The sequence below is a fragment of the Cnephaeus nilssonii genome (genome assembly GCF_951640355.1).
Source record: "Cnephaeus nilssonii genome assembly, chromosome: 2".
Classification (NCBI taxonomy): Eukaryota; Metazoa; Chordata; class Mammalia; order Chiroptera; family Vespertilionidae; genus Cnephaeus; species Cnephaeus nilssonii.
In genome coordinates this window covers 28,085,211-28,112,392 of record NC_137073.1, presented here as the reverse complement: position 1 = coordinate 28,112,392, position 27,182 = coordinate 28,085,211, and the positions used below count along the sequence as shown (strand labels likewise).

The window sequence follows — 27,182 nt, the reverse complement described above, 5'->3', positions numbered from 1 at the left end:
TTTTTTATAGTGATCCTAGAATTTATGTGATGAAAGTAATGAAAAGATTGCTTTTAAAAAAAACCCAATAACAGAATATTGTCATCTTATCACATTGTTTCTCAAATAATGGTACAGAAGATTTAGGTAGTACATCAATGAATATTTAAAATTTTAAAGTTTATAGTGACCTTGATGGAAATTAGAACAAATATAATTAGCATATAAAACTCAATTTTCATAAATAATATCTCCTAAGGCTAAAAATTGAATCCCTTAAAATTTTAAGTGAACACTACATATGGTAAAACTGTAAAGGAAGTGTGCAAATGCTGAAGTTGGAGAAATATTGCTCTTTTCTGTTTATTTCAAGTTTATGTGACTAGTTATACTATATCATTGCCTTGATTAATCAATGTTTATATAATTTAAGAACTTTGCCATAAAACTTACAGGTGAATAATCACAGGTTATTGCTTACAGAATTTCTGGTCATTAAAAAGTTTTATCTCAGATTTGGAACATGACTTCTAATATAATCTTGTTTACAAAATAAATTATGTTTACTATTTATAACCTCTCTTGAGGATATAGTATGCTACCAGTTTAAAGTCTAAATTTATTTGGTTTCTATTCATTAAATGTTTGTTTATAAACTTTCTCTCCATTATGAATAACTTTATATTGAATGGGATGGAAAAATACGACAAAAATTTTTCTACATTTATATATTCATATGATTCCCCCCCCATGAGTTATTTGCTGCTGAGTAAGTGAAGGACCGTGGCTTAAAACTTTCTCACATTTATTATATTCACATAATTTCTCCCGAGTATGGATTTTCCTATGTTGATTAAGGTGTGCACTCTGGCTAAAGGCTTTCTCACATTCATTACATTTATAGGGCTTCTCTCCTGTATGAATCCTCTCATGCTGATTAAGATGTGTCTTCTGGCTAAAGGCTTTCCCACAAAAATTACATTCATAAGGCTTCTCTCCAGTATGAAGTCTATGATGTTCAGTAAGGGATGTGATACGGCTAAAGGCTTTACCACATTGATTACATTTGTAGGGCCTCTCTCCAGTATGAATCCTCAGATGTTGAGTAAAGGATGAATGTTGACGAAAGGCTTTCCCACAGTCATTGCATATAAAAGGTTTTTCTCCTGTATGAATCCGCTGATGTTGAATAAGATGTATCCTCTGGCTGAATCTTTTCCCACATTCATCACACTTATAGGGCTTCTCTCCTGTAAGGACTATCTGAGGTTGAGTAAAAGTTGAGTTGTGGCTGGAGGCCTTCCTACATTCACTGGGTTTCTCTTCAGTATGAATATGACTAGTAAGAAGAATATGTTGATTGAAGATTTTCCCACACCTGTTATATTCATAAGTATTTTCTCTCACATTGTTTCCCTGATAGTAAATCAATTCTGAATTATGTTTGATGCTATTTCCTTGTGTGTTTGAATTAAGGGGTATCTTAATTGAAGAAATTCTCTGATGCATAATAAGATTTGAGTTCATTTTATAGTTTTCACCAAATTTGTTACATTCAAGGCTTCTCTCCCATGGGACCTTTTTTGGGGCAAAAGATTCTTGTCCTAAATGTCTCTGCTGATTTTCTTGATTAAACTCTAACTGGTAATCAAAATCCCAGAGTCCTCCTAGAATGGAGTACCAGAAACTATCTCCTGTTAGTTTCTCCATTATCATGTTATAGGTTTGAGTTTCATCAGAAATATTCTGGTTTGGAGTTGATTTTTTTACTTCAGGTCTATTTTCTGCATCTAAAAGAAGTTCAGAACAAATTAAGAAGTACAAATTGATAGTTACAAAATAGTAATGGTAATGCAAAGTACAGCATGGAGCATATCTATACTAGTAAAATGGTAATATGCTAATTAGACCAGATATCTTCCGGACATCCTTCCAGACATCCTTCCGGACAAAGCCACGGTGGCGGGGGCCGAGGCAGAGGCAGTTAGGGGTGATCCAGGCCAGCAGGGGAGGGCAGTTAGGGGCAACCAGGCTGGCAGGGGAGGGCAGTTAGGGGCAACCAGACCGGCAGGGGAGGGCAGTTAGGGGTGACCAGGCAGGCAGGCAGATGGTTAGGGGAGATCAAGCAGGCAGGCAGGTGAGCGGTTAGGAGCCAGCAGTCCCGGATTGTGGGAGGGATGTCCGACTGTGGGATTGGGCCTAAACCGGCAGTCGGACATCCCCCGAGGGGTCCTGGATTGGAGAGGGTGCAGGCCGGGCTAAGGGACCCACCCCCCACTCGTGCACGAATTTCATGCACCGGGCCTCTAGTATTCAATAATGTTTTAATAACTATGTACGGTTCCAGGTACTAATAAAAAACAGTAAGTGGGGGTTTATAGCAAAATATTTATTTCTAATGACAAAAAAGAAAAGAAATTCAGAACATACTAATACTTTGCAGCATTCTTTATGTTTTGAAAAAAATTGTTGCATAATGAATTACCAAATGAAACTAACAATAATGCAAACAAGGCATTTCTGCCATTGGAAAGTTTTAAAATGTGGCCATGTAATAAGAAGACAGACTATAAAAAGATGACAAGAAGCAGTGAATTGGAGGAAAATTTAGAACATGTGTGGTAACCATGAAAGGAAGAGATCATACTGGAAAGAAATGGAAAGGAGAATAAGAAATGGAAAGAAGAATAAGAAATATCAGAGAAATGTCTGTGCTCAGATGTGGGAGGTATTAGAGGAAAGACTGTAATTAGAGAAGTCAGGTCTCATCTGTGATTTATTCTATTGTAAGGACAGCTAACTTGTTTCTTTTAAAAGCATTTCTTCATATTTTAAATATTTTTTATTGTTGTTAATCCTCACCTGAGGATATTTTTCCATTGATTTTTAGAGCGGGTGGAAAGGAGGGAGGGAGGGAGCGAGAAACATCAATGTGAAAGAGACATCAATTGGTTGCTTCCTGAACACTCCCTGATCAGGATGGGGATCACACCTGCAACCCAAGCACATGTCCTTGACTGGAATTGAACCTGCGACCCTTTGGTGCGAGAACCTACGGTGTAATCACAGAGCAACACCTGCCATGGCTGTATTTTTAATTGTTTGTTTAAAATGATAAAACTAATGATTGCTTATAGTAATTATATTCAAACTAGTAGCCCTGTGCACGAATCCGTGCACCAGTAGCTCTCTGCGGGGCCTGGCTGCTCCGTGCCCGCTGCCCAGAGGCTCTCCGCGGCCCAGAGGCCCATCCACGGCCGGGCACGGAACGCTTGCCTTGTCACCACAGCGATGAAGCAAGCATTCCGCCAGGCCACTCACTCTGCCCGCTCTCAGCGGCTGCCACCTCCCCCCAGGACTGGGGGGACTCCAGCAGGGCTGAGAGGATTGGGCACCGCCATCTTGTGGCTATGGGCGCCGCCATCTTTGTGACAGAGTGATGGTTAATTTGCATATTACCCTTTTATTAGATAGGATAATATGGAAATACATAAAGAATTCCATCCCTTAGAGGTAATCATTGTTAATAGTTTGGGGCTTATCTTGCCAGATTTTTCCTATGTTCAGACAAATACAAATGTAAACTGTATTTTGAACAAGCATGACTCATGTATTGCGATAAAAACAAAATTTCATTTCAGTCTCCTACCACTTTAAAATTTGTTTAGTGGGTGTATTCTTCCTCTGCTTCTACATGAAGATTTGGACAGTTCCCAGGACTGTCCCTTTAATTCTTATGTAACAGATACCCCTATTACATTGTCATAAATGCAGTCTCTATTCAGCAATTAATATGTTCAGTCACATGTAACAGTGAAAGTCCAAAATTAACCCTTTTCCCCTCTCCTGGTCTGTGACAGAGTCATATTCTCTCTTGTCTCTCCCTGCCTGCCTATTCTCCCACTCTTCTCTCTTCCTGTTCATCCTTCCCCCAACTCTGCTGTCTCCATGCTAGTCTTTTCTCCGACTCTATTCTCCTCGTTCCCCATTTAACTATTTCCATGCTCACCTCTTCCTTCACTCACTACTGTTGTTTCGTTCCACTCTAACAAAAGCTGGAGGGAGGAGGGATTAGGAGATAGGACAATTTTTGTACGACTGGGTGGCTTCATATTCCCAGTTTAGCAGATGGTTAAGCAGACTCACTTTTGGAAATATCTGTGGCTCTTGGGAGGCTCTCTCTCCTGTCATTTCCATGATCTAGATAGATATATCTCTATTTTGGGTAGTCCCTTGGGACCAGCCCAAGAGCATAAAACCTATTGGCCAAGATCTAAGCTCATGCTGGCTGACTCATGCATGAAAAACACTCACAATACCTTGTCCCAACAAACCTGTGTAGTAGTACACGCTGATCCTACATCATCAGCTTCTCCTGGCTCACTCATCAAAGCCATTTCATTAGCCAGCTGTTCTTGGGCCTTGGATTGCTTTAGCTTTCTCAAATGTGAGTCAGGTGCTAGTCTTGATCTTCTGACCGTAGGGAATGTACAAGCATCCCGCATTTTATTGCACTCCACTTTATTGCACTTTGCAGATATTGCAGCTTTTGCAAATTGAAGGTTTGTGGCAACCTTACATAGAGACTGTCTACCAGCACCATTTTCCCAACAGCATTTGCTTACTTTATGTTTCTGTGTCACATTTTGGTAATTCTCACCATATTTAAAACTTTTCTATTATTATAATATTTATTATGGTGATCTGTGATCAGTGATCTTTGATGTGACTATTGCAATTGTTTTGGGTTGCCATGAACTACCTTTGTAAGATAGTGAACTTAATCTACAAATGTGTGTGTTCTGACTGCTCCACTGACGATCATTCCTCTATTGCTCTCCTCCTTGGGCCTCCCTATACCCTGAGACACAACAATATGGAAATTAGGCCAACTAGTAACCCTAAAATGGCACCTAAGTGTTTAAGTGAAAGGAAGAGTTGTGCATCTCTCACTTTAAATTAAACGTTAGCAATGATTAAGCTTAGTGAAGAAGGCATGTTGAAACCTGAGATAGGCCAAAAGCTAGGCTCCGTGTGCCCGTTGGCTAAGTTGTGAATGCAAAGGAAAAGTTTTTAAAGGAAATGAAAAGTGCCACTGCAGTGAACACAAATGATAAGAAAGAGAACAGCCTTACTGCTGATATAAAGTTTTAGTGGTTTGGATAGAATATCAGACTAGCCACAAGATTCCCTAAACCAGAACCTAATCCAGAGCAAGGCATTACCTCTCTTCACTTTTACTGAAGGGTGAGAGAGGTGAGAAAATTGCAGGAAAAAAGTCTGAAGCTAGCAGAGGTTGGTTCATGAGGTTTAAGGAAAGAAGCCATCTCCACAACATAAAAGTGCACAGTGCAACTGCAAGTGCTGATGTAGAAGCTGCAGCAAATTATCCAGAAGATCTAGCTAAGATGATAAGGGAGCTACACCTAACAGATTTTCAGTGCAGATGAAACAGCCTCATATTGGAAGAAGATGTCATCTAGGACTTTCATAGCTAGAGGAGAAGTTAATGCCTAGCTTCAAGGCTTCAAAGGACAGGCTGACTCTCTTGCTAAAGGCTAATGCAGCTGGTGATTTTAAGTTGAAACCAGTGCTCATTTACCATTCCAAAAATTCTAGGGCCCTTAAGAATTAGCTAAATCTACTCTGCCTGTGCTCTATAAATAGAATAACAAAGCTCGGATGGCAGCATGCTTGCTTACAACATGGTTTACTGAATATTTTAAGTCCACTGTTGAGACCTACTACTCAGATAAAATGCTTCTTTTCAAAATATTACTGCTTATTGACAATGCACCTGGTCACCCAGGAGCTCTGATGGAAATGTACAATGAGAGTAATGTTATTTTCATGCTTGCTAATGATAGTGGGGGAGGGCATGTAGTAAGAATAGAGCTATAGTTGTCTAATAATTATTCACCTTACTAACTATAGATAAGAAGTTTTCTAACAGACCCCGGGAAACTGGAGGATGAAACAAGGCTGTAAAAAGATAAGATGCCTCGGTGGGCCCATCACTCAGAAAATAAATACATTTTGAGAACAGACCAAGGACAGGACATTTTGATTTGGTTGCTGTGACCGGACCCTGACCCCTCCGGGAGTTTTTCTCAGGAACTGACCATTCTCTGGTCCCAGGAACGGGCTGAACTGCTTGTAACATCATAGAAAATTAGCCACCTTGCTATTGGACTTTGAGCTCCTGAAGGCTGGACTTCAGACCCTCCCCTCCCCTTTCCACGTTACACGTAGCTATCTTCTCCCTCATACGTATATAATCAGCCAGCTGGCAAGGGGGAGTGAGATCAGAATTTCCAGGATGACGGACTATTCTCCCCATACTGCCGGCATTATTGGAATAAATGCTCATACATGATTCAACCCTGTCTCTGCTTAATTTGGTTCAAGTAGAGACAGGCAGCCTCGGGTCCATTGTGTACATTTTCACTAACATAGATATATCTCATAAGGCTATAGCTGACACAGATGGTGATTCCTCTGATGGATCTGGGCAAAGTAGGTTGAAAACCTTCTGAAAAAGATTCGTCATTGTAGATGCTATAATGAACATTCGTGATTCATGGGAAGAGTTCAAATATCAACATTAACAGGAGTTTGGACAAAGTTGATTCTAACCCTCATGGATGATTTTATTTTATTTTTTTAAAATATATTTTTATTAATTTTAGAGAGGAAGGGAGGAGGGACAGAAACATCAATGATGAGAGAGAATCATTCATCAGCTGCCTTCTGCACACCCCGTACTGGGGATTGAGCCTGCAATCTGGAATGGGAATGTGCCCTTAAACGGAATTGAACCCAGGAACCTTCAGTCTGCAGGCTGACGCTTTATCCACTGAGCCAAACCGGCTAGAGGCCTCATGGATGATTTTAAGGGGTTCAAGACTTCACTGGAGGAAATAACTGCAGGTGTGCTGGGAAACTGCAAGAAATCTAGAGTTAGATGTGGAACCTGAAGATGTGACTGAATTGCTGCAATCTCATGATAAAACTTTAACAGATGAGGAGTTGCTACTTACAGATGAGCAAAAAAAGTGGATTTTGAGATGAATCTACTCCTGGTGAAGATGTTGTGAAGCCTGTTTAAATGACAACAAAGGATTTAGAATATTACATAAACTTAGTTGACAAAGCAGCAGTGGGGTTTTCAGAGGATTCACTCCAGTTTTGGAAGAAGCTCTAATGTAGGTAAAGTGCTATCAAAGAACATTTCACGCTACAGAGAAATCATTTGTGAAAGGAATGGTCTTGATGCGGCAAACTTCATTGTCTTAATTTAAGAAACTACCACAGCCACCCCAACCTTCATTCAGCAACCAATACCCTGATCAGTCAGCAGCCATTGACTTTAGTAAGCTACAGCAAGTGCTCCTTAAGATCTCTACTTGGCCTCCCGATTCCTTTACATTCAACAGAGGACCTTGCCTCCTACTTTGCCAAGGAAACAGAAATATCCATGTGTGAACTCCTCCAAATCTGCCACAAACAAATCATCCTGCTCTCTTTATCTTCAACCCCACTCCCACATCTTTCATAATCATGATCCATCTTTTGTATCTATTTTCTACTTACCCTCTCTACTGATTCCTTCTCTTCAGCATTATAAATAAGATAAAATCAATTGCGTAGAACAATTCTCTTTTGACATTACCTTATTACTCCAGCAAAATCCTCTTTATCGTCCCCACTGCTCATTCTGGCTTCTTGTGAGAGTATTGTACACTTACTAGCTCTATTTTTTTTTATCCCTGTTCACTGGACAATGTACACAAATTGATTGCTTCTCTAATCACTCCCCTGTCATCTCTCTTGTTACTATAATTACTAACCTCTTTGTTGATAAACCCATTGGACACTTCTAGGTCTCATTTATATAGGAGAGATTTCTAAATAAACAGACACCAGCAGATGCCAACGACAATGAGGCGAGCAATACCCCAGAGAGTACATCAGAATAAGAGCACAAACGCCAGATCATTCTATCTGTCCTTTGATCAACAGAAATGTCTTGCCACATTCTCATTAGAGGAACCATTTATTGTGTCTCACAGGATAATGCAAAACAGACTCCTTGGAGGAGACTGCTAGCCTGCCTGTCTGTAACAAGGAGGATGTGAAAAATCCCTTGTTCAAGCTGATTTATGAATCAAGAGCCTTGTGTATCCACATATAGATGCATAATGGTGTCTGCACATTTTCTTAAGTTAGCAATTATTTTCTCTAGTTGAGGGTAGTCTGTGGGTAGGGACAAAATGGGAGGCAGTGTGGATCCTGCACATGGCCACATATGTACCCTTGGAAAAAACTAGCTCTGCCTTCTGCTGTAGGTTCCTACCCTGGCAATTCCCCTGCAAAGGGAGTTTTTAATTTTCTTCCTTTAGTTTCCTATTCCCTGGGATCCAGGCGTGGAAGTTCATAGAAATAATGTCACCCACTGTTGTCAGGGAAAGGGCTAGGGGTTCTTGACAAAATGTTTTAATTATCAGCCTTTACCCATAGAATGCCAGCACTGGTCAGGCCAAAATTCAGGTTCAGGTTCAGTGAGGCTGAAATAGGAACAAAGTTTCCTGCCCAAGATAATCTACAGCACTAAAAGCAAGAAGCACAGCCATGTCTGCCATATTGAAAAAGCATAAGCTTGAATGAAACAAAACCAAGTCCAAATGATGAAACACGGTGCCAGAACAAAGAATCAGAGTGGGAAACTAGACAGAGATGGGGCAGGTTAGCTTGACTAAGTGAACCAGAGTGGAATATAGCATACAGGTAGCAATCAACTATTTGCTAATATAACCCAGGCAGATCATTGTAGGTGTTATTCTAACAATCAGGAACTTAAGAAGTTTTTATTTTGGCCAAGAAGTCTCATATTTAGTGGGATGCTTTAAAGAAGAGAGTATAAAGTCAATTGATTCAGGTTTTGAAATACAGCACTTAATTAAAATAGCATGACATTCATAAACAAAAATATAATCTAAAATCTGGAAAGAGAATGTGGGTAAAATACTTAGACTAGAAATGTAGAAACGGGGAAACTGACATATAAGTCTACTTAAAAGCACTGTACTAGAGAATGGAACACCAATCCATAGGAACACACATTTTTAGAAGAATAAGGAGGGAGAGACGGTAGTACAGGAGCAGGTAAAGATACAGGAGAAAGGTTGAAAGAGGCATGAATAGTGTATATCACGAGCCAGGGTGGAAGAAAATTTCAAAAAGTAAAGTCAGCACCGTCAAAAACAAGATCATAGGAGACAATAACTGTGGTTTTTAGCCACTGGATTTGACTAGAAGGAAGTTAGTGGTAATCTCCCAGAAAAAAATTTTAGTAACACAAGCAGGATGTATCACAAAGGTGAGCACGAGAATAAGAACCAGGGCTATTGGTTTTAGACGATTTTAAAAAGTTTGATAATGAAAGGAAAAGGAAAAACTAAAAAGTAGGTAAAAATGGTAGATATGGAAAAGAAAGATTTAAAGACTACCAAGAGAGGATGTGTAAATAAAAAATAGAAAATGCTATGTGGAGATGTGCAAATGCTATTTGCAACATCAAGGTATTTATGTACATTCAAACTAACACCTTCAAAATAACTTTTGTGCTGTGCTAATTTTTTTTAACAATAAGTATATATTATCTGTTTAATCAGAAAAAAATAAGAGAGCCATTTCCACTTTGTGAAAAAGTAAAATATAAACTAGATATTAAAAAGCATTCAGTATTCTTTAAATCCAGGGAGAGGTATTTGTAGCACACCCAGGTGAGTATTTCAAAAGTGATTATTTCCCTTCACTCAGTAGCAAATATTAAAATGCTTGCTTCTCACCTGGACGAGTGTCCAGTGGGCTGTCTCTTTTCATCAGACACCGCTCTTCTTGCTCCAACTGAGTGATCACCTCTGGCTTATAAAGTTGATGACCTATTCATGGGGGAAAATGTATCTCAGAAGTTTATACTGGAAACAGAAATTTTTAGACTTGGAAGGCAGCAAAATAAAGGTGCCCACCTCAAACTCAACAAAGTCAAGACTTTTTACCTGAGGAGAAAGAGCAGGACATAAAGGTCTCTATGAAACTGATTAGCATTCTTCTGTCCCAGCCTGAACTATATTCACAAAAGCTTTGGAGGTTTTCACTACTTGAGAAAATAGAGCAGTGCCCCCTTATCCTTGGTTTCACTTTTTGCAGTTTCAGTTACCCACGATCAACCATGGTCCAAAAATATTAAATGAAAAATTCCAGAAACAATTCAGTTTCATTTTTTATTTATTTTTATTATTTTTTTAACTTTAAAAAATATTTTTATTGCTTTCAGAGAGGAAGGGAGAGAAAGAGAGAAGATAGAAACATCAATGATGTTTGAGAATCATTGATGGGCTGCTTCCTGCATGCCCCCTACTGGGGACCAAGCATGTGCCCTGACCGGGAATCGAACCATGACCTCCTGGTTCAACCCCTGAGGCACACTAACTGGGCTATTTTTTTTTTAACTTTTTAAATTAAATTTATTGGGGTGACATTGGTTAATAAAATTATATAGGTTTCAAGCGTACAGTTCTATGATGCATCAACTGCCTATTGCATTGAGTATCTACCACCCGGAGTCAAATCTCCTTCCGTCACCATATATTTGACCCCTTTACCCTTTACTACCTCCCATCCCCCTTCCCTCTGGTAACCACCATGTTGTCTGTGTATATGAGGTTTTGTATATTTGTTTGTCTTACTTGTTCATTTGTTGCTTTCAGTTTTATATCCCACATCTGAGTGAAGTCATTTGGTTCTTGACTTTTTCTGACTTACTTTGCTTAGCATGACATTCTCAAGATCCATCCATGTTCACCGTACTGTTGTCTGTCTATGAGGTGTTTTTTTGTTGTTGTTTAATCCCTTCATCTTTTTCACCCAGCCCCCCTACTCCCTCCCCTCTGACAGCTATGAGTCTGTTTTTATTTTGTTTGTTAATTTATTTTGTTCATTAGGTTCCACATATAAGTGGAATCACATGGTGTTTGTCTGTCTCTGACTGGCTTATTTCACTTAGCATAATACATTCCAGAAACTGTGATAAAATCTTGCACCATCACCTCTATCCCGCCTAGGACATGAATCCCGCCTTTGTCCAACATATCAACACTGGATGCTCCAGGCCTATTAGTCACTTAGTAGGCATCTTGGTTATCAAACCAACTGTCTTGGTATCAAAGTGCTTGTGCTCTGGTAACAGTTACTTTACGTAATTATGGCCCCAAAGCACAAAGGTAGTGACGCTGGCTATTCAGACATGCCGAATAGAAGCCATAAAGTTCTTTCTTCAAGTAAAAAGGCGAAAGTTCTCAACTTAATAAGGAAAGAAAAAAATTATATGCTGAGGTTGTTTAGATTTATGGTAGAAGCACATTTTCTATCCATGAAATTGTGAAGAAAAAAGAAATTTGTGCTAGTTTTGCTGTCACACCTCAAACCACAAAAGTTATGGCCAGAGTATGGAAGTGCTTAGTTCAGATGGACGAGGCATTAAACTTTATCATAGGTATGTATGAATAGGAAAAACATAGTATATGTAGGATTCAGTACTAGCCATGGTTTCAGGCATCCCCTGCAGATAAGGGGGGAACTACTATAAACCCACTGGAATGGCTTCCAGTTCTACAGGGACACCCTCCTTACCCAGAGCGACCAAATTCCTGTAGTTTTCTAGCATCACATCTCGGTAGAGGTTCTTCTGCGCAGGGTACAGCTGGTCCCACTCCTCTCTGGTGAAGTCCACAGCCACATCCTGGAATGTCAGGGACTCCTGAAACATCAAGTACATCCCTGCTCAGCCAGAAACAGTTTTTTAAAAACTGGGCCCTCAGGGGAAGGAGCAAAGGTACAGCAGGAGACAAAGGTTAGGATGTATAAGCCGTTGTGCTGAGAGTCTTCAGGGCTCTGAGTAATCCAGGTCAAAATTTTTGAAACAACACTCTGTGCCTATCTTTCTATCATCCTTTAAGACATATAAAAACATACATGAAGTAATGCTTGTTTTTCAACTTTTTATAATCTGTTGCAGGGGAATCTTAGATCATCTAAACAATTAAAAAATGATATGGGAAATTCATGCTATAAGGTTTCAGAAGTGACAGTATTCAGGAACTGTTGAAATAGTGCAAGTAGGTATTGAGTTGGTGTATCTTGTGTAGTCCTTAAAAGTTTTAAGGTTTGGACAGAAGAGGAGAAAGGATATTTTAGTGGCTTAAAAAAAGTGAAAATAACCAGGGCAAATAGGTTAAGAGTAAAAGGAATATGATGCATGTTGATATCAGTAAAAGAAACTGTCTTGTTACAGGTATGAGTTTCAAATAAAAAGGGTAACATCTATATTTCCTCCATTATCAATGCTGCCTAAGTAACCCTTTTGCTCTAAGAGATACAGACATACTGACACACAACCTACATATACTTCCTTCTCCTTCTTTCCTAACACTCCCCCACCGCAATACAATCCACTTCATGGGTACAATAATTCCAATTATTCAAGAGTGTGGTGTTCCAAACAAGTGCTCTTTCCTAAAAGTTAAGATTCAATATTTCAGGACAGTGTTGCTTTTTACACATTTAGCATATGCCTAAAAAGCTTGCTTCTACTTCCTTTTATAACTTCTATATATCCTTCACATTTCACTTTAAATTTTGCTTCTCCATAGAGTTCTTCCCTGACTCCCTAATGCAGATTCACAGTACCTTATTCTTATTTTGTACTAGGGGCCCAGTGCATGAATTCGTGCACCTTGAAAGGAACTGAGGGCCATGAGGCTGCAGTGGGCACAGGGCATCCTCTGCGACTCTGCCTGTCCTCTCCCGCCGCGGCCCAAGTCCCCTGTCTGCCAGCAGCCCCACACCAGCCACTGCTGGTCCCGTGCACTGACGGTGCTGGCTCTGCTCGCACCCACTGACGGTGCGGAGAGATTGGGGCTGGCGCCAGCAGTGGGTGTGAGCAGGGCCGGTACCATCAGTGGATGCGAGCTGCAGCGGCTGCTGCCCCAATTGCCCCTCAGGAGCAGGGGGAGGTGGAGAAGCCCTCAGGGGTGATCGAGGCCAGCAGCCGCCGCTCGCACCCGCAGACAGCGCCAAGTGATTGGGACCGGTGCTGGGCGCTGGCAGTGGGTGTGAGCAGGGCCGGTGCTGGCAGCAGATGCAAGCGCCGGGTGGGACCACGGTGCATGGGAGTGAAGAATTTTCAGTAACCACCAGAGGCTCGCCCTGATGACAGCAACCAGCGCCCCGCCTTGGTCTGGTGCCTCTGCTCACCTGCTCCACCATCCTGCCGCGGCCGACGCCCGCCATATTCCGCACGCACCCCCTGGTGGTCAGTGCACGTCATAGCAACCGGTTGTTTGGTTGTTCCATCGTACGGTCTATTTGCATATTAGGATTTATATATAAAAATAATATACATTTCAATTTGCAATTTATTATTATACTAGAGGCCCGATGTAGCCGCAGCTGCCTCAGCCCTCGCAGCCTGCCCCAGCTTCATCCAGAAGGTCGTCTGGATGGTGGTCCGGAAGGTTGTCCGGACGGTCATTCTGCTGTTCAGTCTAATTAGCATATTAGCTCTTTATTATATACGAATGTCTGTCTCTGTTTAAATATAAGCCACTTGGATTTAGGACCATGTTTGTTTTGCTCATTGATATATATATCTGATGCCATGCATAATTTCTGGCACACAGTAGCTGCTCAATAATATTTGTTGAAGGAATGAATCATCTTCTTTCGTAACACAATAAATGGTTCTGGAAAATTAAAACAAACTCCTCTGGCTAGAGTGCCAAGAGGCACATATGCCACATTAGTTCTCGATGTCTTTTTGTTCCTGTCTGTGGGGAACCTTATAATTAAACATAAACTAAGATCCCAAAGTACTAATGCACCAAATAAATGCTCAGGTCTCCTTATTGTCTCAGCTCTTGCTCAAGTTTTATTTCCTTTTGCAATGGTTCAGTCTTCTCTAATTTCCAAACCCTACCTGATATCAGCACACATTAAAACTCTACCTTCTTCATAAAGTCTTCCCTTGTCCCTCCAGTTTCAATCAGATTTCTCTCTTCTCTTAGTAATTCTTGTATTTATTATCTCTTGCATGTATAACATCATCCAACATTATACTTACAGTTTTTGAATATTAATTGTGTGATGCAGGCTTTTAAAAATCTCTTCCAATGAGTTTATTTGCTATGTATAGATAATGATTATCTCATAGAATTTGGAACAATAGAAGTCCTCTATGTGAAGCAACTAAGACTGATATTTCATGTGTTAAGCAAAAAAGTTGGTTAAAGTAGAGATCCATAAAAGATATCTTAAACATTTTATTTTAATTTAAAATATATACATGTATATTTTTGGTTCACCTTTTGATGTAAAGCTAAGCTTTGTCTATGAGAGTGATTTTAATGACTGAGTGTCCATACCCATAATGCATCAGTTTCTGGTTCATTAAAGTGGAACAACAATGACACTTGGGAAATAATGTAGGCATAGAATCCTCTGAGATTTTTATGACTTTTCCATCTGTGTTTTATAGTTTTGCTCACACCTAATTTGACAGCAATTTTCTAAAAATGTCATTTAATGAATCTTTCCAAAACATTCAACTAGTTTTCATAGAAACAAAGAGTTATATCTCTTCAGTTTACATATTTAATTAAAGTATAGAATTGTTAACAACAGGCTTAAACAGGTTTTGGGGAAGCTGTAACAGGTTCTGGATAAAAATTAACTTGTGGCAGCAGATGTCCTCAGGCATACTTGGTAATGCCATTAGTTCCAAGCAGTCACAGTGACCTGGGCATCATTCATTGCTTACAGTGTGGTTGGAATTCTGGTGAGCTGTGTAAGTGAAGGGTGATTATAAGGCAGTCTATGGCTTTATTTTATTTTATATTTTTACAACATCTAGCACTGACATGAGTACTTGATCTGGTAAAAATGCTGGAGGGAAAAAGAGCTATAAAGGAGTACATAAGGTGGATGGGGAACATCCAATAGAGATTATAATCTGTCACAAGAGTTTCAAGGGCTCTGGAGTTTTGGGACTTAGCACTTCTAAGAATAGAAGAGTAAAAATGCCCACATTCTGAGGACTACAATAGCATTTCAGAGGAGAGTAAAACTAAACTTACCTTGGACCTGACTGTCTGTGGCCTATCATTCATTTCCTTCTGTTCCATGTTCCCCTCCTGAATAAGTACAGCATTCTGAAAAGGCATAACCGGGAAAAAGAGAAAAAAAGCATCTTGTCAATACATGGTATTAAGATTGAACCTAAAACTTGGAACTTTTGCTTTGTGTTAGGATGACAGACCGTTCATTTATTTATTTTAAAAATATATTTTTATTGATTTTTAGAGAAAGAGGAAGGGACAGTGAGAGAGGAAGGGAAGAGAGAGGGGAGGAAGAGAGAGAGAGAGAGAGAGAGAGAGAGAGAGAGAGAGAGAGAGAGAGAGAGAGACATCAATGTGAGAGAGAAATACCTATCAGATGCCTCTTGCATGCACCTCAACTGGAGATTGAACCTGCATCCTGGGCTTGTGCCCTGAATGGAAATCAAACTGGTGACCTTTTGGTGTATGGGATGATGTTCAACCAGCTGAGCCACAACCAGCCAGGGCTATCTTTCACTTTTATTGACTACTTCCTATAGTTACTTAAAATCATTTAATGTCTCTCCCAACATTAAAAACCTTCGCTAGCTACATAACCCTTTGCAACTACCATCCTTTCTTTTTCAAGGCCACACTCTTCAAAGGATTGTCCATACTTGTGTCTACATCCTCATTACCCACTGATTTTTCAATTATCTATAATCTTGCTTCTGTTCTGCTGTCAGAACTCCACTGAAATTTCTCTGGTTAGTAATATAAAAAAAACCCTTTGGTTGCTCATGCAATAGACCTCATTACTTAAGTGTTGAAGGTATCTGACATTGCTAACAGCTGTGTCTTGCTTTACTTCCATGGTATCCCTCAGTGGGCTATGCTCTAATCCCCTTTCCTCTGCCTACCATTTATATATTGTTTTTCCTTATAATTTTCCAAAATATATTCTTGCCCTCTCCACAGTTGAAGGAAAGGAATCTTTTCAAGATATAAACCATACCTAAAAAGAAGAGTTCACTTCCTCAAATGTCAAGGCAGAGAAACAATTCATCAGCCATGAATAACCATGGTAACAAATTAGCTCAGAAAGAAAATGAAAACTCTCCAGAAACCAAACTAAAAAACATGGAAAACTGTGATTTAAATGACAGAGAATTCAAGATTGTAGTTTTGAAAAAACCCTCAATGATATACAAGAAAACTCAGAAAAGCAGTTCAATGAGCTCTGGAATAAAACAAATGAACAAAAGAAGTACTTTACCAAAGAGATTGAAACTATAAGATGAACCAAAACATAAATCCTGGGGCTGAAGAACTCAATAAATGAGATGAAGAATGAATCAGAGAGTATGGGAAACAGAGAAGACCAGATGGAAGAGAGAATTAGTGAGCTCTAACATAGAAATGTAGAAATGACTCAGGTGGAGGAAGAGAGAACACTGAGAGTTAAAAAAAGAAAGATGAGAAAACTCTGTGAGAACTATTTGATTCCATTAGAAAAAGCAATATAAGAATGATGGGTATACCAGAAGGAGAAGATGGGAGAAAAGAACAGAGAGCCTATTCAAACAAATAATTAATGAGAACTTCCAAAACCCAAAGAGTTGAACTTTTGCATTCAAGAAGCTTTCAGAACACCTAATTATCTCAATGCAAAAAGACCTCCAAGACCCATTATATTAAAGCTGTCAGAAGGTAGTGACAAAGAAAGAAATCTCCAGGCAGCCGGGTAAAGTAGACAGTAACTTATAAAAGAGACCCCATTAGATTATCATCATATTTTTCAGCAGAAACCTGACATGGTAGGAGAGAGTGGAATAAAATATTTAAAAATTTAAGAGAGAAACTAGCACCCATGAATAATATATCCAGAGAAGCTACCCTTTATATATGAAGGAGAAATAAAGACTTTTCCCGACAAAAGCTGAGGGAATTTACCACAAGACCTGTATTACAAGAAATGTTAAAAAGAGCTCTTCTACCAGAAATAAAAAGATATGAAACTCTGAGTAAGATTGCAAACACACAAAGGAAGGAAATTACAACTCTATTTCAGAATAGGGTTTTAATCATTTAATTATAATGTAATTGTTAAAAGGGAAAAGCACTTAAAAGTCTCTAATTTCTGCAATTTGGAAATGAACACAGAGCATAAATGAGATAATTTGTTACAACAAGAACATAAAAGATAAAGGGGAAAGGGCTGAACTTGCGTAAGTGAATAAAGACGATGCAATCAGAAAAAAGGACTATTGTTATGTTTGAAACTTTTTTTACATAACCTAATGATAACCACACACACACACACACACACACACACACACACACACAAATCTGGAGTTGAGACACATAACATAAAAAAAAAGATAAAACAGAGGAAAAACTCATAGAAAGTCACCAAACTAATATAGCAGACAGAAACACAAGAAAAAAGAAACAATGGAGATACAGAGCCACCAGAAAACAAAAACTAAAATGGCCGTAGTAAATTCTCGTATATCAATAATCATCCTAAATGTAAATGGACAGGACACACCAATCAAAATGCAAAGTGTAGTGGGGAAAAATAAGACCCAACTATATGCTTCCTTCAGGAGACCCATCTCAGCTACAAAGACAAACATAGGCTCAAAGTGAAAGGGTGCAAGATGATACTTCAAGCAAATGTCATCCAGAGAAAAGTGAGTGTATCCGTACTTAGAAAATAATAGGTTTCAAGGTAAATGTGACAAAAGACAAAGATGAACATTTTATAATGTTAAAAAGGACAGTTCATCAAGAAGACATAACACTTATTAGTATATATGCACCAATGCTGGACATACCAAAATTATAAAGCAATCACTAACAGAATTAAAGAGAGAAAAATGACAAAAACACAGTTATAGTAAGGGACCCGAATACTCCATTGACAGCACTGGATAGATCATCCAAACAGTAAATAAGTAAGGAAATATTAGCCATAAATGACACATTAGACCAAATGGGTGTGATCAATATTTACAGAGCTTCCCATCCCCAAATGATACAATATACATTTTTCTTAAGTGCACATGAAACATTCTCAAGGATAGACCATTTGTTGGGGCACAAAGCTTGTCTCAATAAATTAAAAAATACTGAGATCATACCAAGCATAAAATTTTCCAGAAAAAATATTTCTTTTATGATTTTAGTACAATGTAAATTCTCAAACTAAATTAGGGCAATGTACAAAAACACAATTCCATGTCCTTCCATAAGTGGTACATCTATAATAAATTGTGGTACATCCTGACAATAAGACACCACTGAGCGATTCAAAAAAAGCGAGATAGCAAGCCATGAAAAGACATGCAAGAAGCCAAATGCACAACGCCAAGCAAAGAGGCCAATATGAAAGGGCCACACAGCCTGGCCGGCATGGCTCAGTGGTAGGGTGTTGACCTATGAACTAGGAGGTCATGGTTCAATTCCCGACCCGTGCTCGATCCCAAGTGATTCCATACTGTTTTCCACAGTGGCTGCACAAATCTGCATTACTACCAACACTGCATGAGGGTTTCCTCTTCTCCACAAACTTGCCAACACGTGTTGTTTGTTGATTTTTTGATAATAGGCATTCTGACAGGTGTGAGGTGATACTTCACTGTGGTTTTAATTTGCATTTCTTTGACAATTAGTGACATTGAGCATCTTTTCAAATGTCTATTGGCCATCTGTACGTCCTCTTTGGAGAAGTGTCTATTCAAATCTTTGCCCATTTTTTAAATTGATTGGTGGTTTTTGTGTGTGTGTTGAGTTGTATCAATTCTTTACAAATTTTGGATATTAACCCCTTAGCACATGTATCATTGGCAAATATGTTCTACCATTCAGTGGGTTGTCTTTTCATTTTGTTGATGGTTTCCTTTGCTGGGCAAACTTTTTAGTTTGATGTAATCCCACTGGTTTACTTTTTCTTTTGTTTTCCCTTGCCCGAGGCCATATATCAGAAAAATATTGCTATGAGAAATATCCGAGATTTTACTGTCTATGTTTTCTTTTAGGATTTTTATGCTTTTGAGTCTAACATTGAAATCTTTAATAAATTTTTAGTTTATTCTTTTGTATAGTGTAGGAAGGTGGTCTAGTTCCATTTTTTTTTGCACATACCTGTCCAATTTCCCCAATACCATTTATTGAATAGACTGTCTTTACCCCATTGTATGTTTTGCCACCTGTCTCAAATATTAATTGGCCATAAAGATGTGGGTTTATATCTGGGCTCTCTATTCTGTTCCATTGATCTAAATGAGTTTTTATGCAAGTACCATGCTGTCTTGATTACTATGACAGTGTAGTGCAGTTTGATATCAGGTAGCATGATTCCTCCAAGTTTGTTCTTTTTTCTCAAGATTGCTGTGGCTATTCAGGGTCTTTTGTGTTCCATATAGAGTTTTGGAATATTCATACTACTTCTGTAAAATACACCATTGACAGGAATTGTGTTGACTCTATAGATTGCTTTGAGTAGTATAGACATTTTAATGATGTTCTTACTATCCATGAACATGGTATATGCTTCCATTTATTTGTATCTTCTTTCTTTCCTCAGTGTCTTATAATTTTCTGAGTACAGGTCTTTCATATCCTTGGTTAAATTTATTCCTAGGTATTTTATTCTTTTTGAAGCAATTGTAAAGGAGATTGTTTCCTTAATTTCTCTGATAGGTCATTATTAGTGTAAAAAAGTGCAACTGATTTCTGAGTATTTACTTTGTATCCTACTATTTTACTGAATTCAGTAGTTGTAACCTGTCTATTCAGATTCTCTGATTCAGTTTTAAAAGATTATTTCTAGAAATTTATCCATTTCGTCCAGATTGTCCAATTTGTTGGTACATAGTTGTTTGTAATATTTTCTTACAATCCTTCATATTTCTTTGGTGTCAGTTGTTACTTCTCTTTTGTTTCTGATTTTATTTGCATCCTTTCTCTTTTTTTCTTGATGAGTCTAGTTAAAGGTCTATATTGTTTATCTTTTCAAAAAAGCAGCTCTTGGTTTCATTGATCTTTTGTATTGTTTTTCTATATTCTAGCTCATTCATTTCTGCTCTGATCTTTTTTTTTTTAACACATATTTTTATTGATTTCGGAGAGGAAGGGACAGGAAGAGAGAGATAGAAACATCAGTGATGAGAGAAAATCATTGATTGGCTGCCTCCTGCACACCCCCTTTTGGGAATCAAGCCCACAACCCAGGCATGTGGACCGGAATCTAACCTGGGACCCTTCAGTCTGCAGGCCGATGCTTTATCCACTGAGCCAAACCAGCTAGGGCTCTGCTTTGATCTTTATTATTTTCTTCCTTCTATTCATTTTGGGCTTTGTTTGTTGTTCTGCCACTGGAGTCCCGTCAGCCCCGCTGGGGGCGGCAGGCACGCACACGCGGAGCAGCCGGGCCCGCCCCCAACTGTGGGCGCCGCCAGCTTGTGATGGTGTGATGGTCAATTTGCATATTACCTCTTTATACTATAGGATGTCTTAGAGCTCTTTCTCTGCTTGTTAACTTTATAATAAACTATCTTATTCTATTATATAGCAGCATAGTATTCCACTTTATAGCTCTACCACAATATATTTAACTATAACCTTAGTGAACATTTAAGCTGTACCCATTTCTCACAATGACAATTAATATTGTAATGAACACCTTTGTACATATATTCTTTGTGTACCTGTGCAAGTATTTCTGCAAAAACAGATAACTACAGTGAAATTTTTCAGCCACAGACTGAACTCATTTAACATTTTGGCAGGTTTAGCCAAATTGTCATTCAAAATACCTTCCTCAATTTTACAACTGGTGCCCTTCTTCCCTCCTCCCCCCTTTCCTCAACATTGTATCATCAATATATGTATTTATATTTTGCCAGTCTAGTGGGTGAAAAATGTGTTTGCATTCTATGGTTCCTTATGAGGTTAAGCTTAATTTTTGTTTATTGGTTAGCTGTATTTCTTCTATAAATTGCTGTGCATATCCTGTGCCCATTTTCTTTCTTTCTTTCTTTCTTTCTTTCTTTCTTTCTTTCTTTCTTTCTTTCTTTCTTTCTTTCTTTCTTTCTTTTTTTTGCTAACAGATGTCCTTATATATATAACTTTAAAAAATATTTTTGTTAATTTCAGAGAGGGAGGGAGAGAAAGATAGAAACATCAATGAGGAGAATCACTGATTGGCTGTCTCCTGCACACCCCCTACTGGGGATCTAGCAGCAACTCCGGCATGTGCCCTTGACCAGAATGAACCAGGGACCCTTCAGTCCACAAGTGGACGTGCTATCCACTGTGTTAGGGCTAGACTATTCTAGTTTTAACTAGCCTGGGAACTTAAGAAATTTTGAACTTTCTAGTTCTGCATCAATGCCTGGATATACATCCGGACCTACAGGTACCCCCCTGAAAGACTCATTTATCCAGACCACCTAATTCTCCCCGTTAGGACTCCCATATTAGTCTACCTAACATCTATTATCCAGACCACCTGACCTGACCAGACCTCGTGGCCCCCACCTGCCCGACCACCTGGTGTCCATCATCCTGCCCCGCATCTGACTGGTAACTGTCCTGGACCAACCCCAGGGCTAAGCATGCGGGGATGAAAATTCTCACCAATGTTCTTTTTTTCTGTAAGAACTTTCCACTTTTCTTCCTTCCTCGGAACTATCGTGGGTGTTTGCCTACCTGCGTTTCCAGTTGCGAAGTCTAAGACCCTTGGATAAAATCTCTATCACTTATCTCTAGCAAAGCCTCCAGACTCTCCGAGTTCCTTCTGAAATGGCAAGGCAACTGGGGGAAAGGGCATAGTGCTACCTACACTACGAAATTAATACCCAATAAGAGGTAAAAATGCAAAAAAAACCCCCAAAACACCCATATTTTTTTATCCTTTAAACGTATTAGAAGAAAATGATGGTGGATGTTTTAAAATGATACCACCCACGCCTACACAAAAACCAATTTAATAAGATATTAGAGGAAAACATATAATCTTTGGACAGGGGAGGCCTTTTTAGACAGGGTCTCCGAGAAGGCCGAGGGTGCTGCTGGGGGGCTCGGGGTCCAGTGCGGGGCGGCTCCCGCGTCCGGGGCCCCTCGCACCCTGCCCGCCCCGCCCGGAGCCCGCCGCTCGCTCCCCGCCGGCCGCACTCACCGGGCTCCACAGACAAAGGGCCGTGCGCACGGCTCCGCCCCCGACGCCGCCTCCGCGCCGCCTCCGCCGCCGGCCCCAACCGAGGCGGGAGAGGGTGTGAGTGCCCTGACGCCTGAGCCAATGGCTCCCCGTGGCTGGGCCCCGGGGCTGGACCAGCCCCCGCGCCAGGTGTGCTCGGACGGGGAAACCCAGCGATGGCGACTGCGCCGCGCGGGCTCGGGACCCCCAATGCGCATGCGCCAGCGGCGCCCCGGGCGGACCGCTTCCCACCAGCGGGCGCCGAGCTGCCACGGGGCTCCCGGGTCTGCTGTTCTAGGGGGCCCGCCAGCCGGGGGTCCTGGGCCTTCGCCCTCAGCCGTCTCAGAATGTCGCTTTCCGAGGGGCCGGGGGCGCTCCCACCGCCCCTGCCAATCAGAAATGCGCGACTGCCCGGCTCGCGTGCGGTGTCGCTGCACCGACCCCCAGGGGACCGTGCAAGCTCCCTTTGCTCAGTTCTGGAATGCCGCTCTCCCACCCCTGCCGCTTTATAGGGACGAAACTCTAAATACGATACTAATGATGGAATACATTTTTTATTTGGCAGTACAGGTCTATTGATGAGAAGAATGGAATTCTTTTAGTGGGGATAACAATTTTGCTTAATTGGGATTCAAAGTTAGTTCTCCATCACCAAAATGGATTGTGCAAGTTCACCTGTTTATGATGAAATCTTTGAAAACGTTTCAAATAAATAGATACTACCAAATACGGATATCCATAAGCATATGATTTACATTGAACATACTCATTGCTCGGAAGGTGTCTATAGAATTCCATTACATTCACTTGCCAGCATGTCATTAAATGTCAGATTAATCACTTCTAAATAAAGGGTAAGTAGCAGCTCCTCAACTGCACAGTAAAGTGAATTTTGCAATACGGAAATGTCCTTGGCACCTGCACAGCGGTCTGAAAATGATATTGGAACAATAATTGGCGCTTGAAAAAAATGTCATCTCTCCTAATTTTGTGTGGGGATAGGGATCTCACTTCTGGTTTTAGCGTTTGACAGCACTGCAAGTATATAAAGCAGCTTAACATCATTTGTGATCCAAACAATGTTAGTTGTCATCGAAATGACTACAGTACAAGTTATGTTATAAGTTGTTTTACTTTGTAATTTTAGGTTGAATTCATAGTTTGCAGCAAAAGCTAATTTCCAAAGCCATTTAGTGTTTGATAAGTGATCAAGGGCAGTTCTTTTCATTTAGAAAAATTTAGATCTTGGCCCTGAGGTCAAATCTTAATGAAATGTTAACACACACACACACACACACACACACACACACACACACACACAACTTTACCACTTTTAATCATCAAACTGCTGACTATGTGGTAAGGTATATCAGGATGCTTGATTTCTTTTTTATTAAATTCTCACCTGAGGATATGAGTTGTGTGTGTTTTTTTTGTTTTTTATTTTATTTTATTGATTTTAGAGAAAGAGGAAAAGGGAGAGAGAGGGGAAGAGAGAGAGAGGGAAACATCAATGAGAGAGAGAAACATTGATCAGTTGCCTCCCTTACGTGCCCTGACTTGGGGTCAAACCCACAACCTAGGTATGTGCCCTGGCCTCGAATCAAACCCACAACCTTTTTGGTACACGGTATGATGCTCCACAGTAAGCTGCCCAACCAGGTCTTCAATTTCTATTTTTGATGAAATTTCTTGAAACTAACAATGGTTAAGTCCATGAGAGCAAATAGAGTTCACCATTGACATTACTGATTCAATAACCCACGGTAGATTCAAATATTTTCCACAAAGTTCCTGCTTAGCAAATTCTAATTTATGTAGTACTGAATTAGGGTTTTCTCAATTAAAAAAAATTCCTCCCTGAAGTTGTACACAGACTACCCATAAAAGCTAATTTTTCAGTCACTTCAAAATTGGCATTGCCTGGCCAGTGCAGCTCAATGGTTGAGCATCGACCTGTGAACCAGGAGGTCACGGTTCGATTACTGGTTTGATTCCCTGCTAGGCACATGCCCGGGTTGCAGGCTCAATCCCCAGTAGGGGCCGTATAAGAGGCAGCTGATCAATGATTCTCTCTCATCATTGATTTTTTTCTCTCTTCATCTCCCTTCCTCTTTGAAATGAATATATATACACACACATATAAATTGACATTGACTCCTGAATAAAAAACACATTGAACAGCATCCATAATATATGTTTACTCACCAGGAGCCAAGCAAATTTACTTTGGTTTTAACCTTATTTTTGTGAAGAAATTCCAGTGTGATGCTATATTTCATTTTGAACTTTCTGAATTTTTTGACCATTGCTTTTTGACACAATTATCATGGTAATATCTGGCTTGTATTCAGCTTGCCAATAGGATACAAAGGGAGTAGATGGTTTGGCAGGTTCCTTGTTGGTTACAATTAACACACAAGTAATTCTGTAAGGCAAAATTTCAGGCATAGTGTCCTTCAGTGTCCCTCTATTTAGAGTCTTGCAAGGCTAAAATTAAGATGCCAGCAGGCCTATGTTCCATTCTGGAGGCTCTGGGGAAGAATATACTTCTAGTCTCATTTGGTTGTTGGTTGAATTCAGTTCCTGTGGTTGTAGGACTGGGGTATCCCTTTCCTTGCTGCCTGTCAGCAGGAGCCAGTCTTTGCTTCTAGAGGCTGCCTTTATTCCTTCCCCTGCCATTTTTTTAAAATATATTTTTTATTGATTTTTCACAGAGAGGAAGGGAGAGGGATAGAGAGCCAGAAACATCGATGAGAGAGAGACATCAACCAGCTGCCTCCTGCATACCCCCCACTGGGGGATGTGCCCGCAACCAATGTACATGCCCTTGACCGGAATCGAACCCGGGACCCTCCAGTCCGCAGACCGACGCTCTATCCACTGAGCCAAACCGGTTTCGGCTCCCCTGCCATTTTTATGTTTCCCATGTATTTGTTGAAGTTCTCACTGAGTTCATTTATAGATCTTTGACACTCCATCAAAACAAGTTCAGTAGAATCTGAAACCATATTACAGTATACACTTTTTGTTTTATTACATTAAAATCTTTGGGTCTACCTTACTGTCTAAATGAATCTTGAACTCATGCATGGCTTTGTAATGTCACACATCGGGCATTTGGAAAATATCTGTTTACTAAGTTATCTAGGGCAGTGGTTCTTAGCTATAGCGGGGGTGGGGGGGTGGGAGGGTGGGGAGGGAGGTAGTGGGGGAGGGGATTGATTTTACACTCCAGGGAAATATTTGGCAATGTCTGGAAACAGGTTTGGTTGTGATGTCCACTAGTTAGAGACCAGAGAGGCTGCTAAACATCTTACAGTGCACAGGATGGCCCTCCACAACAAAGATTATACAGCCTCAAATGTCAATAATGCTGAGGTTGGAAAAGCCAAGTCTACTTAATGCTGACATGTTTCATTCTACAATATCAACAATTTCTATTGTTAATATCGCCACTAATCTTTTGGGGAAAGTTTGTCAGTATTAGAAAGCTGTCAAGATCGTCATGGTGGATGCAAGTTCTCCAAAAACTTTAAAGCTCAAACTTTATCATTTCCAAGATACATGTTCAGTTATTTTTTTCATGTTGCAAAGCACACTGTTTTAGAAATAACCAAGTATCTGTCCGTTGTTTTTGCAATTGAAATGGGTGTTCCAAGAAAAAAGAAATGACCATTTCTCACAATTACATAACTTGTTTTACTCAAGACAGCCATCACACTTGTATACAGTTTAAGTGTTTTATGGGTACTCACCTTCTTCTTTTTGCTGTGAGTGAGTGACACGACTAACACAGCGACTAATAATACAATTTGGCACAACTGCCTTGATTAAAGCAGCAGCAGTTTCACCCACCACTGCTTTTGAACCATCAGTGCAAATGTCAGCACAGTGGAAAAAGCAAATTAGCTTAGTACTAAAAAAACTATTTTGACCTTATAAAGACCTTGAAAGAGTCTCAGGGTGCCCAGGGGCCAAGGGGCCATACTTTGAGAGCTTCTGCTTCAGGTTTATGAGAGAAGTAAACCCCCATTTTCATAAGTGCATTAATTAGGTTTTTAAGTGCAAGATAACTGTATCTCTAGTTTTCAAGCCATCTACTGTAGACTTGCCAAAAAGTCAGCAATCACACAGAGATACTCTTTTAAAAATGTCTCTAGCTTGCCCTAACTCAGTGGTTCTCAACCTTCCTAATGCCGCGACCCTTTAATACAGTTCCTCATGTTGTGGTGACCCCCAACCATAAAATTATTTTTGTTGCTACTTCATAACTGTAATTTTGCTGCTGTTAATGAATCATAATGTAAATATCTGTGTTTTCCGATGGTCTTAGGCGACTCCTGTGAAAGGGTCGTTTAACCCCCAAAGGGGTCACGACCCACAGATTGAGAACCACTGCCTAACTGGTTTGGCTCAGTGGATAGAGCGTAGGCCTGCGGACTGAAGGGTCCCAGGTTCAATTCTGGTCAAGGGCACATACCTTGGTTGTGGGCACATCCCCAGTAGTAGGTGTGCAGGAGGCAGCTGATCAATGTTTCTAACTCTCTATCCCTCTCCCTTCCTCTCTGTAAAAAAATCAATAAAATATATATCTTTAAAAAGTCTCTAGCTTTATTGAAATGTAATTGACAAATAAAAATTGTACATATTTAAGATGTGCAATGTGATGTTTTAATATACATATACATTGTAAAATAATTACTATAATCGGGTTAATCCACATGTCCATCACCTCACATATTTACCATTGTGTGTGTGTATGTGGGGGGGAAGGTAAGAACACTTAATATCTATTCTTTTAGAAAATTTCAAGAATATAATACATTATTATTAACTACTAG

The 27,182-nt window shown here is 39.9% G+C and overlaps 1 protein-coding gene across 1 annotated transcript; it reads right to left on the bottom strand.

Annotated features, from left to right (window-relative positions):
• Nucleotides 1-711: 711 nt before the first annotated feature.
• ZNF713 (zinc finger protein 713) lies at nucleotides 712-22,444 on the bottom strand (the record flags this gene model as incomplete). The annotated part of the gene is made up of 6 exons (XM_079789584.1): nucleotides 22,321-22,444; nucleotides 15,174-15,248; nucleotides 11,674-11,800; nucleotides 9,831-9,923; nucleotides 7,020-7,079; nucleotides 712-1,769 (listed from the first exon to the last, which is right to left on the bottom strand). The coding sequence occupies exons 2-6, from the start codon at nucleotides 15,219-15,221 to the stop codon at nucleotides 712-714; spliced, it is 1,386 nt and encodes a 461-aa protein (XP_079645710.1). The 5' UTR covers nucleotides 15,222-15,248; nucleotides 22,321-22,444.
• Nucleotides 22,445-27,182: the final 4,738 nt, after the last annotated feature.